Source organism: Nipponia nippon, unplaced genomic scaffold, assembly GCF_047370975.1.
Source record: "Nipponia nippon isolate SJK-2023a ecotype South Korea unplaced genomic scaffold, ASM4737097v1 scaffold_6, whole genome shotgun sequence".
Taxonomy (NCBI): Eukaryota; Metazoa; Chordata; class Aves; order Pelecaniformes; family Threskiornithidae; genus Nipponia; species Nipponia nippon.
Genome location: NW_028262380.1, coordinates 49,773,346 through 49,789,125, shown reverse-complemented (window position 1 = coordinate 49,789,125; position 15,780 = coordinate 49,773,346). Strand labels below are relative to the sequence as shown.

At 39.1% G+C, this 15,780-nt stretch overlaps 1 protein-coding gene across 5 annotated transcripts in view; it reads right to left on the bottom strand.

Moving 5' to 3' along the window:
* The window catches only part of SH3D19 (SH3 domain containing 19), an 86,095-nt gene that overhangs the window by 25,257 nt on the left and 45,058 nt on the right, over positions 1-15,780 (bottom strand). For 2 of the 5 annotated variants that reach the window (XM_087736306.1, XM_087736307.1), the window contains 5 exons: positions 14,121-14,161; positions 13,179-13,221; positions 11,787-11,934; positions 11,346-11,547; positions 9,739-10,734 (listed from right to left, as the gene is read on the bottom strand). In XM_087736306.1, coding sequence (XP_087592432.1) covers positions 9,739-10,734; positions 11,346-11,547; positions 11,787-11,934; positions 13,179-13,221; positions 14,121-14,136 — 1,405 coding nt within the window. In that variant the 5' untranslated portion in view covers positions 14,137-14,161. The remainder of the gene's footprint in view (positions 1-9,738; positions 10,735-11,345; positions 11,548-11,786; positions 11,935-13,178; positions 13,222-14,120; positions 14,162-15,780) is intronic. The other 3 variants (XM_087736304.1, XM_009474721.2, XM_087736305.1) reach the window with 2 other exon arrangements.

The following is a 15,780-nucleotide window of genomic DNA, read 5'->3' as shown; positions in this document are numbered from 1 at the left end:
ATTCTTCAGTGAAAGCTGCATCAGAGCAAAGATTTTTCTAGAGGACTTGAAAACACAGACCACAAGAAGGGTTGCAAGTATTCTGGCAGTATGGTCATTACAAGAAACAAAAATCCCACTCTTAGAGCAAGACTGCAGTTATAATTCTCTTTTACTCCTTTATACCTATGTCTGCTGGCTACACTGCTAACATTTGAATTGCATTAAAAAAAGATTTATCTAATCTTAACTCTTACGCTGGTGTTCAGCGTGACTTCAGTGCAGCTGAAAAAAGAAAACCAAGAGCGGGCTTTCTTCCCTCTTTCAGGTATCTGGCAATTCTACGACCGATCTGAGGAGTGACCCTGGCGAGGCAGCAGGGCAGCGGGGCCTCAAAGCTGCACTGGGGAGACACAGGGTGAGCAGAGGAAAGGGCAACCGGGCTAAGCCGCAGGCTCCTTGACACAGCAGGATTGTAGGGAACACACGGGCACACGGAGCACCTCTCAAGGTAAGGTTCTGCAGAGGTTAAGGAAGCTCGGCATGAACAATGAGGAAACAATTTTCCAAAGCCTCCACCTTATAAAACTCTGGACATTGTGAGAACAACTGGAAATGCTCTAAACACTCAAAATAATCACAGATCTGTATTCTTGTAAATTTATGGGAGATTTTAAATTGCACAAAATTACTGTTTGTCAGCTGTTAGTCATTGCTATGCGTAGAAATGGTTTTCTCGACCATTCAACAGTTGGCAGAGGTCTCTAAATCAATAAATCTGAGAAGTAATTTTTAAGTCTGAGAAAAGTAATTTCTAAGGCTGAGAAAACCATTCGATGAACCTTAGTTTTCCACTCATTATCTTATGTTCAATTATACTGTTGGCACCTCATAATTAGTTTAAAACTCATTACCTTGTTTGTGTTATTCCATCCCCCAGTGTTGGGTTTGCAGCAGAAATTGGCTGAGTAAACGACTGTGCTGCTTTGTGCAATGGGACTGACAACATATCAAATTTTTATGTTGTTTAACAACAATTGGGCATCATTTGAGCATAATTCACGGAGGTGTGAAAACAGAATTGTTAATATACTCATTTAAAGCTTCTCAGCTCAAGGAAATTAATCTGCAAGGCATTTTTCATAACACATATCAACAGACTTCTATTGATTTTTTTTTTTATTAAACTTCTACAGTGACGCTTAAAGCCTGTGTCTTTCTTAGTCTCACTTTTCTACAGCTTCTGTTTCAAACGTTTATGTGATAACATGTATTACTGTGCTCGTTTGCAGGAAAGACAAATGAAAGCTGTGTATTCAAATGTACCGCATGTCATCTTTTTCTTTTACCAGTTTAGGAGAGACAGCTTTTTTCCCCACTCTCGCTTACCATCCTTGTCTAAAATAAAAAATTAGGAGGTTACAGAGCAAACACTAGGTTTTGCCCATGTGAGCAGGGCAGATGGATATCCTTCTGAAATATTTATTGGTAGTCTTTAAGTAAGTGGTAGTAAGATGGTAACAGATACCTCAGCAGCAACAAGGGGAATCTCCAAACAAATCAGATGTGGAAAGCTAAAAGCACAGAATAGTAATATCTACTGTGAAGATGCTCAGTCCTGCAAGAACTACTGTCAGTACACGAGAATAACGTAGTACGAAAGGTGTTGATGCTGACATTATAACACTTGCCATTACAGAAGTATGCAACTGTGTCTACTTTCAATGTTTAATTAAAAAAACTAAATCAGCTGTCAAAGGCAAGGCTCCTGCATTCTTTTCACACAGAACAGTGTTGTTATCAGGATCTTCCAGGAACAGAGAATAGAGCCAAATCGCATCAACAAATGGGTTTTACCTAGTCCCATGAAACGACTCTGGTGTTTGTGGAAGCATACTTAACCCATACTTGGTGGAAGATTTTCAACAACAGGCCCCTCCTAGTAATAAAGCTGGAGATTCAATGGAAACCTGACAGATAACATCCCAAAGAGGAATGGGGTCCATGCTCAAGCAACACTGTGAAACGCTACAACCAAAAGTTTGATGTTCACTCAGACGTTCTAATTCTCAACCTATTTACAACTATAAATAGACATATTAGACAGGTATCCTACTGAAATTCCAGCATCAGTGCTTTTCCCAATCTCAGTTTCACCCAGTATTTTTTCATCACCAAAATTAACAGTTCACTGTTCTTAGAAATGGTATTTCTGACCAAAGGAGAATAACGCGGACTACACCACCTTTCCCAAAATATGCAGTTTGCAGCTCCCTCTGCATGGAAAATTGCCATGATCTGGTCATGACCATATCTTTTAATAGTCTGGGAAACTAAAAAAGAAAAAGGAAAAAAAGGAGAGAGAATAGGATGCAGGCTCTTTCAGGATGTAATCTGTGCATAACCTGAAAGTAAGCTCAGGTGAAACGGAAGTTTCTCGGCATTCTCCTAACACTAGGAGAGCAGACCAGGTCACTCAAATAAAAGGAATACAGTATTCAGGAGTAAACTTAGTATGGCTTCAGACTTAAAACTGGAGCAGAGACAAGGGAATCTGCTATCATAACGTTCTAGGATTTCTTTCTCCCCAGTCTACACATAGGTTTTTCATGACTAGCCCAGTTAGTTTGGTAGAGGCTATGAACGGACTGTGTGGTCCTGCTTCATCAAAGATTTATAGTTCATCAGGCCAAGGAGATTTGCTTTACCTGATATGGCACATTTAGTCAAACAGGTACTTGAGCGGGCTGGTAAAAATCTCTTACATGTAACAACCTTTACATGTAAGTAGCTTTTCCAATGTGGTTGCCAAAGCATTAGTTTTATTTATGCACCTGCTTATGCTGTTTTATCAAAAGCACACAACACTGAAGCAAGCACACAGTAATTTCAGAAAGTTTTATCTTGAGGATTCTCTTTACTCCCAGAAACATTATGTCCAGATGCCAAAACAGAAATTTCAAACTTCTCACGCATTAACAAGATTTTTTAAAAAGAGTTGTGCAAAGACTACAGGACAGGAAGAATTTATCCAGCAACATTCATTGCCACTGAGAGCAGAGAAAATGTAGTGAACTACTTGTATAGGTTTTAGGCATTGCTCCCTGTTCACTGCTGGCATCTGACGGATCACCACAAACAGTAAGGCAACTCAAGGCCAGTGATCACTATTTTTGAGGAACGAGTCCAACCCAAAGAATAAATTATGTTTACAGGATACATGTGGAGTTTGCAGAAAGAGCCTAGCCATCAGTACGACAAAAGTGAACGCAGTCAAAGAACTATGTAGAGTTTGATATTCTCTGGGAAGTATAGGAAAAAAAAAATTGCTGAGAGATACAACAGAAGATCCAGCCTAAATGTACTTGTTGAAAATGCAAGATGTCCTTAACTGAGCAATGAAATCTCTCATCCACAGCGTCAGAAAGTTGGAGAGCAGATAAAATAAAGTCTACTACTAGAATAGCAAAATTTCTTGGGTTATTGTAACACTTAATGGCAATACAAGCATTTATGGGGTGGAAAACTGCAGTGCTACATCATACACAGAGACAGATAAAAACAGACCTTTTCCGAGCTTTCAACACTTCTTTCTCAAACTGTGGGAATGCCCACACTTACTATCTGTCTGTACCAGACAACTGTTTGGTTCATTGCTAGCTTGTCCATACTAGTGAAGGTGATAGTAATTACACCACCTTTGGCACAAGAGGATTGCTTATACCAGCATGAGCTATTACGTAAGAGTTTCGAGGCTATTCCTTCATCATTAATCTATTTTGCCTGTTGAAGTAAGACTAGGGTAGTTCATATTGCAAGAGCCTTCAGGAGGTCTCTAATCCAGCCTCCTGCCCAGAACAGGTCAGCCATGAGGTCATGTTAGAAATCGGTTGCATAACCTGGTCGAACTTTAAAAACTGGTTGCCAGAGGGTATTTGGACATACAGTGGATGACAAAAAAAAACAAACCCCCAAATTACACTGGAGATTAAGAAACACAGCCTTGTCCATTCTTGCTGGGTGAATGAATGCTTGTTCACTGGCAAGAGATTCAACTGCCCCAAAACAGGCAAGCTGGAAATCTCCAAAGCAGAGGACTGGTGATGGAAAGCAGTAGGGCATACAAAATCTTTTTAATGAAACTGTGAAGGGCAAGGGAATTTATAATGTTGTTTAACATACCTATCTACCCTCTTGCAAGACTCTCACATGCTTTCAGCAAAGGAAAAAAAATAGTTTTATTTATAGACACTTCTTTTAAATAAGCATTTTGTTGTTCTTTGACAATCTTTCTGGTCAAAGGATATTTGCATTTCAAGTGTTATTGTAAAACAAACACATCTAATCACCAGAGAAGACAGTTATAATTAAGAACGTTATTACTTGTGTGTTACCACTTAACAGCATCTATAGACATGGAGCTCAAAAGCAAATTAATTTGCATTTGACAACCTAAAGGGCTCCTCATCTATTATGTAGCTATGATTTAAAAACCTTACTTGGTTCCTGAAACTAGATATAAGGCCCTCTCCTGTGGTAACAGTGGAATCACTTCCAAGCTCCTTGAAAGCTCCAATTTTTGTTTACTAAGCAAACATCTCTAGTGTCTGAAGAGTTAATGGATGCTTGTTATGACTTCTGCTGGAGATTGCCAACCTTGGAGCAAAGCCAACACGACACAGCACAGACCCATGCCTCCACTACTCACCCCACAGTAGCACGTCTTCAGGTAAATCTGTTTTTGTCATGGGTTTAAGCCAAATAGCAGATTAAAATGGATGAGATGGCTCACTCTTTTCTGGGGATGATACTTTTGGCAGTAAGTAAAAAAGGAGACAGGTAACTTTAAAATAACCACTAGAAGAGTCATCAGAAGTGACACAGCAGAACCCTAAGAAAAGCTGCATTATCTTGAAGATATGTCTGGCCTAATCTACCAGTTAGAAATACTTCAGTTCTTTTTTTCTTTTCCTTCCTGAGGAAGCAATTAAGAACAAGCAGCTGGGCAATATCCCCACAGGAGACAAATTTGGAGTTACTCAAGGAGCAGTTTTTCTGAATTTACTACAATGTCACACAAATTCCACCATTCATGCCACAAGAAGGAACAATACATATAAATGGATAGTAGCACTGGTTTGGTTGGGGTTTTTTTGCCATAGAGGCAGAAATGAACTTTTATACTGCGATGACATATTTAGATAGGTAGGTAGGTAGATAGATAAATAAAACAATTAAGAAATGCAGTAGTCGTATTACTGTTAGAATTGAAATACACTAATATGATGAAGATATCAAAAGAGAGAGCTGTCCCCTGCTGGTAAGGTAAGGCTCTCTCTGAAGTACTTTTCAAAGCATTTGGTTTAAACTGAGTTCTGGTATATCAGGCATAAAGCAACCAGTGAATTATATGCTGTTTTAGAGAGAGAGAGAAGATCAGGGAGAAGAATAACTCTCCACAAGCAAAAAGGAATGAAAACATTCTAGCACGATCATCTCCAGGTTTTAATTTAAATGTGTGCTTTAAATGCACTGTTACCTTATTTCCTTTGTCCAAAACGTGCATTCTCAGAACGTTTAGCAAGCTGGCACACTACATGCTTTAACATAGCAACTAATACAAGTTATAGGTAAAATCATCGATCTTCTGAAGCCATGGAATGTACAGTCAATTCAATTTGCACTAGAATTTCATTTCCAAGCCTTTGTAAAAATGGATTGGTGAGAAGAGAGACCACCTGACAGATTACTGAAACTTTTAAGCTTCAGGAACTGCACAAATCCCTTGTTATCAGCTACAGGAGAAATGTAAAAATACCCCAGATGATCCAAAGTATCACAACTGTCATCAAAGCATTAGCACCTCAAGATTTAGAGTCCCAAACAGATGCCTTCACATTCTAAATGACTGACTTGAACAGGAGTAATTTCATTAGGATACAAATGGCTTTGAACATTATCTCTCGCCTTTGAGTCCAAAATTATGGCACTTAAAACTGTCATTGATTTTGGCTGCTGATGAAAGGAGCAGTTCTACAGATTTGTCATTCCTGACTTCTCCTTCCTGGCACTTCCCTTGGGCCAGCCTCAGAGACACGAGTTGGATACAGGGTTCTGCCACAGTTCACCTCTGAATCTCAGAACTGTTGAGCTTCCAAAGCTCCCACAGACTTCAACTGGCAGAGCAGATGCTGAAAGCTTTGTGTCCTGGTTTCAGCTGGGATAGAGTTAATTTTCTTCTTAGTATCTGGTCTAGTGCTGTGTTCTGGATTTAGGATGAGAATAATATTGATAACACACTGATGTTTGCGTTCTTGCTGAGTAGAGTTAATACCAGTCAAGGACTTTTCAGCTTCCCGTGCTCTGCCAGGTGCATAAGAAGCTGGGAGGGAGCAGAGCCAGGACAGCTGACCCAGACTGGCCAAAGGGCTATTCCATACCATATGACATCATGCTCAGTATATAAGCTGGGGGAAGAAGGAGGAAGGGAGGGACATTGGGCGTGATGGCGTTTGTCTTCCCAAGTAACCGTTACGCGTGATGGAGCCCTGCTTTCCTGAGGATGGCTGAACACCTGCCTGCCGATGGGAAGGAGTGAATGAATTCCTTGCTTTGCTTTGCTTGCACGTGCGGCTTTTGCTTTACCTATTAAACTGTCTTTATCTCAACCCATGAGTTTTCTCACTTTTACTCTTCTGATTCTCTCCCCCATCCCACCGGAGCAGGGGGCGGTGGGGGGGAGTGAGCGAGCAGCTGTGTGAGGCTTAGTTGCAGGCTGGGGTTAAACCACAACACTTTGAAAGGGATCTCGGTACCCAGAGTCTCTATTTGCACCAGAACGGTTCCCCCTCTCCATATAAGTGGGACAAAGATAAAATCATTAATGTTTGGATAAGGGCAAGTTCACTCTACTAACAGCTGTGCTGTTGGAAATGCTGTCAAACACTGATGAAACCCATGGGATTGCCTGAGGTAAACTTGAAAGAAAATCATCCAGCTAGCTTTGGTAGTTAAACTACCAGTTAAACAGTGACAGTTAAACTGGTGAAACTATAAAGTGGTTTGTTGCCAACACTGTACCTAAGTAATATTCAAATATCTTTCACTAGTGTGGAGATGGTAGCCTTCTGTTAGAGGAAGCTGATGTCTTACGTCAGTCAACTAAATCGCTGTGAGACTCTGAATTTGTTTTGCCTGTTTCACCTTTTCATTCATATGCTCACTTCAACTTCTGCACCCTCTCCATCATCAACTGAATGCTTCACCTTCTTACTTTTGCATCAGGCACTAGTAGCAGCAGTGATCGATCCGTCCAGTTCTATTTACATCAGTCCAAGTACTAGATGCATTTCTGCTGTATCAGAAAAAAAATTAGGTTTTGTGAACGCTGTAATCTGTGATGTAACACCGCTCTTTGACAAACAAGCTGTTGGTGCTTAGTTTCAAGCACCACTGCATAAAAGCCTTCTTCCTTTCCTAGGGTTGCCATAACAACAAGCAGAGTGCTGTAATTTTGCTAAGTAATGACAATGACTAATATGTAAGAAATGCAAAGGTCTGGGGAACGGGGAGCAAGATGAGAGCTTCTCTTCCTGCCTGTACAAAACATTTTACTGTGGATTCATCTTGCAAATCCTAAGCTGTTCCTATGGGAACACGAGAAATAGCTAGTGTTAGTGCTCTGTGTTGCCTCATTTTTCAGAAAGCCAGAGTTCTTCTTGTGGATGCTTTGTCAAGACGTAGCACAGCATTAGTAATCAAGAGTACAGGATATGATCTCGAGCTCACAAATGCCTGCAAAAATCTGGAATGAATCCTAATTTTACAGTGTAATAAAGTGATAATGCTGTCAGATCTTTTTCTCTTTAGTAGGTAAGAAGGGTTGCAGCAAAGATGCCATTTTATTGAATTAATAAAATCATGGACAGGTAACTCAAGAAGTCAGGAAACTATTACCTGAATAATTCTTCGGTTAACCATGAGAATGGAAAGTATTTTCTTCTTAATTAAATCAAGAATAACACCTAGGACACCAACTAGAAAGATGAAGACTGACATTCTTACCACTTCATCATGAAAGTTGTTTTTTCAGGTGATTTTCATTTGGGATCACTCAACCTCTGATTTAACAGAAGAATTAATGTTATTTAATTTTTCCAGGTTGGGTGAAAGGCAGTCTTAGCGTACATAGCCAAAACATAATTTTCCTCTTTATGCACTTTCAAAATGTAAGTATTCTCTTTTCTTGACTACTACTTACATTTTCCCTCTGTTTGTTGCATCTAGTATTCAAAATAAAATGACTGAAACTACAAGTTTTACTCTAAATTCACGGAAAACAGAGTCACCCCTCATGCTTTTAACTTTCTTCTAAAACCATCACACGCACAGTGGCTGCTCCACTACTGCAGTCTCCAGACATGATGATCATGACTCTGTTCCCAGCTAGACACTGTCAGTCATACACTTCCTTGACACAAGTATGAAACGCTTCTCCAGTCACCCTGTACTCCTGCCTCCTTCCAGGCTTGGTACAGCTTCTGCAGTGCTCCCGGAATCTGTTAGTCCAATAAAAAATGGACTTGGATCCATGTTGAACTAATCACCTCTCCTGCAGGATCTTCTGTCGCCTTATTTCACTGCTTTCGTAAGCTCCCCTGAGGTCTGTATGTCTGTACATACCGATCTTAACAGTTTAGGGCTTTAAGGGACTTTCTAAATTTGCCTTGGGGTTTTTATGTCAATACAGAGGAGAAACAATAACAAATCAGAACTTCATCTAATGATATAATCCACAAACTGTGAAGAAATCTCATTTGTTACCAATCCTTAACATCCATTTACTGTGACAACTACACAGTATCTATGCTTCTCTTTTCAGAAAGCTGAGATGTTTAATGATAAATGAGGTTAAAAAAAAAAAAGATTAAAAATCATAGTCCCTTAAACAAGCATTTTGTATGACACATCATCTGTTTTAGAGCAAAACTCTCCTTGGATTGCAGTGGGGCTGGTAAGCTAAATCAGGACATACCTGAATATCAAGAGGGAAAAACCTATTGTTGTAAAATTTAATGACAGCCCAACACCCACCTGTGTCTTACACTACCTAAAACAGCATTAAAAAATTTGACCCCAAGTGCTTAATGGAATCAAACAAGGTTTATGAAAAGGATGTAGTTGTAGTAATTAATCTGTCCATATGAAATAATTATTTTCACTTATTTGAAAAAATTGAAGTTGCGTAACTAGCATACAGTCGCATGACAATATGAAGATAGGAAAGAGAAAATAAGTAGGCACGGGTGAGATGGACAAAGTATCCCAGTATGTTTGACCACAAGTTTCCCTAAATGCAAGAAACATCCCTGCTTCTCTACATGACTAGATTTCCACTACAGAGCTTTGGGCACTCAAATAAATTAGTCAGATTAGATGGTGAGAGATAAGATGTCCCAAGTTGCCCAGAGAGAATTGCGATACATTCTGGAGGTGACATCTAGTGTATAACATCAAGTCTTTTATCATTATTTTAGTAATCACATAATAAATCCAGCAGGCAAGTTCTGAGATTTATATAACCTTGAAACCTCCTGAGTCTCAAAATCCAAGTAATTTCATAATGATCTTGACATAACAGAAAACCAAGAATTTCATACACACACACAAACCCCATCAAGACACGTAGACGTAAGTCACACAGGATCATACAACTGCAAAGAGTAACCACAGTGACAGTTTAAAAAAATTTCTTCTTACCTGCTGCTGCTTCAGAACTGATGCTATCTTTAACTACAGAAGCTGGACTTAGGGGCAAAACGTCATCATCAAAACTGATCAGATCTCCTTCCACATCTAGTTTATTTTGCAAAGCAGGTGCTGAGGAGTTGGCTGCAGGTGACGATTCCCCCGGAGACTTGAAAACTTTTTCTTGGGCAGGTATGGAAGCCCGTGGGGGAGCAGCAATCGGTTTTAGTGAGGCCAAAGAAAGGGCAGGATTTTCTGCGTAACGTGACTTTTTAGGAACGAGAGGCCTCGGAGCAGGAACAGGAAATTTCTTTTGTCCATCGCTGTTCTCTGCAACTGATCCACTCCTTGCATCAAGAAAATCACTACTACTACTTTTAACAAGGCCAGGTTTGGGCTTCTTTGGCAGTTCAGGTTTGGTTACAACACTGCTCCCAGCTGCTTCAGCCTGAGGCTGCAGTTCCTTGGAAGGTGTTGATTTGCTTTCTGTCCATGCACCCCAGTCTCCTGAAATTCTGCTTACCCCTGGCTTTGGAGCAAGTACTGGCTTCTTTGCAGTAACAGGTCTTGGGGTGAACGAACGAGGGGCAATTTCTGGCTTTTTTGATAATCCTGAGGTATCATTAGTTCCTTGGGATTCAAAAACTTTGATCCTTGAAACAATACTATTTTGGCTCTTTTCTGTACTCATGCTGTCCATTGCCAAGTGATTGTCTAGTAAGTTATCATCCAAGAGAGATGACTGCTGAATTGGAGGTTGCTGCCTTATTGTGGTAGACTGGTTCACAACTTCTCCATTGTCTATCTTACTTTCAGTATTTTTGACCACAGGTCTGAGATTGCTTCTTGATCTTGGCTTTGGCACCGGACATATCACAGCATTGGGATTTTCTTGGCACCTCTGACCTTCAGAAATTTCAAAGACTATTAAGGGATTCTCATTTTCTGAAGGAGACCTATTCAGGAGAGATGCAGAAGGCCTAGGAGGTTTAAGAGGACTCTGCCCTGCTAACAGAAAAGAAAAGGTTTCAGTTATCTATTCCAGAACACTTTATTTATGTTATTTTTTGTCAGCCATCAGGATGGTAAACATGATGGTTTTAATTCAGAACTTACTGCTGCTTGTGAAACTGCAGTTCTCTTTCTAAAAGATGAATGAAAAAATATACAAACTCTAGGAAGAAGCCAAAGATTGCTGAAATGCATGGTATCTACAAGTTGTGAGTTCAAAACTACTTGTTAGCTTGCAGCATGAGGTGTCATGCAAGCAATATCTAGACCAACGATTAGTACAGTAATTTCCCCAGCTTGGTCTGCACACTTTTCAGTCTGAGTGTGTAACACTGCTGCTATTCTGATTGGGCATCTGAGCTCCTCTGGCCCCAAAGCAATTGCCATTACAGCTGAATCAAGCACAACTTTCAAGATTTAATTATAGTCTGACCATGAATGCAATGGTAGTGCTTCAGAAGAGCGGGTTTTTACAGAAATTTACAGCAGTAATCATTCACAGAAATTTAACTGTTATTCATATTAAGTGCTGCACAGACCAATAATAAAGAACATCTTCAGGAGACAGAGTAAGGTCTTCATCAATGAGAAATCCAAAACAGCCTCACCTGGATAGCCTGCAGATTCCCAGTGTGTAGGCACACTAGTTTTTACATTACTTCCCGACAAATGGCTGATTAGTTCCTCTGGAAAGTCAGTTTGTGTTGCAGAAGTAGTGGTATGTCTAGGAGCAGCAGCATTATTGTTATTTGTTGTATTGACTTGCACTTGATTGATTTCTTTTATCACCTGCTCATATGATGGTGGAAGCTACAAAACAGAGAGATAAATATTAATGTATGTCCAGATGTGATCCTTTAAAAAAAAAAAAAAAGAGAAGCGCATAAATTTAAAAATAATAAATTAACATACGCAGAGGAAAAGAACACTGCCATAGTCTTTTCTTCAATGTGATGAAAGTCTAAGCAAGCAAAAACTCTGTTCCTCTCTAACTTAACGTGCTTTTTACCTTTGTAAATCAAACACACCTCATGTAAATTCACACTCACCTCAGCTGGAATACGCTCATTTCTCCTCCACTGAGCATGAGATGAAGCAGAAGGGAATCCTAATCCCTGAGGAGTGACAGGGCTTGCACCTGGAAACCAGGAGGATGGCCGGAGGGGTTCAGCAGCAACTATTGTAATTTCAGGACGCCTGGAAATGAAGGCAAAGGGGAATAATCACCTAAAACATTTAAAAATAGTTCTTATAAGGATAAAAGACAAAGGTTTTCTCAGCATGGGAAATCAAAATAGCTCAGGTCTTTTTGATTTAATCAAGATGTTTTTCCATGATTTCAAAGTAACTTACCGGACCTTTCTAGCAAGCACTTAGGCTTCCATTCAAAGCACCTAATTAAATGCCTAAGCCAAAAAGTAGGTTTATTGGCTTCAGTGAAATAATTTACATGCTTAAAGTACTTAAACACAAGTGTAACTCAATTAGATGGAAGGAGTCTTAGTCTTCATGGGATAATGAGAACTAATCATGTGTTTGCCCTTGGCCTGCTACAATGTGAGAACAGTAGGATAGTTAAAACTGCTTCTGGCTGCCTACCTAAAATCTTGTCTATCCTCCGACCTGTAGGGAAACCTCCGACTGTGCTGAAGTGGGGCAGAGCAAGCCTCACAAGGCCTTTGGGACAGGGCCTATTTGCTTACAGCATCTAGCACAACAGGGACTTCTGTGACAGTTAAGGACCCATAGGTACTACCCCTGTTTTATCACTGTCACAACTGCTTTAGAGCATAAGCTGCAGTGATGGCCCACGTTCCCAGACCATGGCCCCCAGGGTACCACTGATCAATCTGGAGTCTCACACAAAATACTCTTCAAGAAGTGAGTTTTGTGAGTGGATCAAGCATCTGCTACAGAAGCCTCTGTCTGCTGACAGAAAAAACCTGCAGAAGCATAACTTCTAAAACTACTGTAAAAAGAATTTTTTTTTAAAAAAAAAGAGGGCTACAGTTCCCTCACACCTGAAATAATGGCAGACTCGGTTCACCACCTACCCAGGTTGGTGACCTCCTTTCTCAATACCCTTTGAGAAACTGGAAGGAGGTCTGAGAGTGTGCTTATTTTCATTCTGAAGTGATCCTCTAAATAGATGGCAGGAAAGTAAAGCAGTTCTGCAGAGGTTTGATGGCTGGCTGCATCCTTTTTTTGAGGACACATACAAAAGTTGATGAGAAAACGCCTCAAACTCTTAACCTATCCTGTGCTTAAGAATCACAGTATATTTATTTTATTCCAAGTCTTATTTTGTTTTTAAACACACTAAGGATAGAGAGAAGGAAAAAAGATAAACTAGAGGAGAAAGCCATGAAAAGTAACACTGTGACACAATCTAACAAGTTTTACAGTAACACCTAATTGCAATATAAATAACAGCATCATACCTTCTATCCCTCTGCTGCTCACTATGGCTAGAGGTCCGAGAAGCTATTTAAAGACAAGAAACAAAAGTTTTGAAGAGGTTAAAATATACTGTCACAGCAATAAGCTGAGGATAATAGCAGAGCCCTTACCAATCCACTATCAATGAAATGGAGAACATACAGCATCTGATCATAAATTCCAGATTTTAAGAGTGGCCAAGTTTTAAAAAAAATTATTTGTATTAAATATGAGGAGAAATTTTTAAAAGGTTTAGGGTGCAGTTTCGTAGTCTGTTTAAGTCACCCTCTGTTCAAGTTACCACCAAGAGAGATGGTCCTGTCCCCTTTCTTCTTCCTCGCCACACGTTCCCGCATTCTGCGTTGTGGTACCCCTAGAGTTGAAACTTCTTTTTCTTTAGTTAAAAAAAATCCATGAATAAAAGCCTTTGCTTTTGATGGCGCATTTCTGAGATGTGTTCTTTAATCTTTTTTTAATGTCTCTTTTTGTTTGTTTTAAAGAAGGGAAAAAGTACTAGGGCACAAAATCTAATTCACTCTCCTCTATGTAAAAAGAAAAAATTAAATGTTTCCAGCTAGAAATTTCCTAAAGTTTAATCACTTGTGGATTAAAAGTCAGCAACATTTCCCCCCCCCCCCAACCATGTGTTTTAAGTGACATAAAATAAGTGAATCCTGACCTGTTAATTTTTCTGTTTTTGCCATATTTATATTCAAATAATTTTTACAATGGCCACATTAAATTTTCATTTTTATTTCTTTAGAGAGAAAAGGAAATTTATCCGAGGGACAAATTTTTGCATAGCAAGTGCAATTTAGGAAGTGGTAGAGTCTTATTGTGCAAAAGCTGACAATTATGCTGTTCCTGTGCCATCACAGAATCATTAGCTGAAATCAGCAAAGCATACTTGATTCAAGAGTTGCATAGTGTTGTGGCAAACATACCTCTTCCACAGGGCATTTTTGATGTGCACTATTCATGAGTGCTAGAGGAAAAAAAGAAGGGGTTACAGAAGAGGAAGAGGAGGTGAAGAAAAACAAACGAAGGCTTCAGAGTGCCAGAAACCATGATCAAATGGGTTAGTCACGCAAGAATAGCGCACGTGCCAGTGTTGTAAGAGGACAACTGTAATATCCATTCACAATATAGTGTCTTAAAAAACTAAAATAAAAGCAGATTTTATTCCTAGTCTCATGCTGATTTTAACGATGGCTGTTTAGAAGTTTCCCTTGCAATAAATTAACCATGAAGAACATAACAGAATATGGAAATGTCCACTGTATGGCTCAACAAAGAGCCACGGTAGGAATGAGAAGAGGGAAGTCAAATCTCTTCGAATGCTTTATTTAGTTTAAAATCACGGTTTATTTGGGTCTGCGCTTTTTCCCTTCCAAAAATAATTGGTTACACTGAGGAGCTGATACAGATGCAAAGAAGCTGGGATCCCATAATTTATACTCCCACCTACAAAAGAGGTATGGGCAGGCAGCTTGATCCCAGTAAGAGGCACACCTCAAAGTTTCGGCCATGACCGCACATCTCCTAAACCAGTTCTGTAAAAATTGTTTGGCTACAATAAGTAAATAAAAATCCCCTATACCTCACCTTCACTTCTTCAGAGATCTTAACACAGCATTGATCTAATACACACATTAAAGAAAAAAAACAAAACAAAACGAACTGACCCAAACCAACCAATTCCAAGATTACTTTTGCAAAGAGGATGGAAGAAAGCGTTCATTTGGTAAATGTATTCAATACAACTGCTTGGGGTATAGCCAAATTACAATGATAAGAGCATTAGAAATAAAAGCTAATTAATGAGAGATGTAAAACTGAATTGATAAAACTGTCAAATTCTTTGATTCTTTCTTCATTTCTAGATAAATTCTACATGCTCTTTCCTCCTGTGAGACTCTAAATGAACTCCAATTTATTAAAGTTATTAAAACAAATAAGAAAAACCTAAAAAAAGTCTGAAAGACCTTTTTCCTTTCTTAACATAGGCAAAAAAATGCCAGTGAGGTAACTATGCAATACATCCAAACTCCAAATTTCAAGTAAACAAGTAAACTCACTTGAAAACAACACATTTAAAATATTTACATATAAAAAACTTTACTAGATATAAATATGTCTCTTCAAAAGGGCTAATACCCAAGTTATCACATATGTTTTCAGAACGTGCTCAGTCTATTTGAAAAAACAAAAACAAAAAACCAAACAAACCAACAAACAACATTTATGGAATCAAGCTACTTCCATGTACGTAAACACTTAATATAAACATTTATTTTTTAAGGACCTTGACAAAGTTCTTCCCTTCTTCCATCAACCATTCCCCCCTTTTTGCTGTCACATTTTTGTTACAACCACACTTTTAGAACATCTTTTGTTTTGGAAGGTTTTAAATCCACAGTAGGAGCAGAGGTGAAAGCTACTGCATCTTTTGCTTTCACGTATTGGAGTTCCACAAATGCTAGGGAAAAGAAAATATAAACTTTCTAAATAATCCTTGCCCCCAGACTTGCACAGCTTTTATTCCTTCACCATTTCAAAGAAATGACTTTAAATTAAAAAGTGTATGAGAGAAGACATGAATTT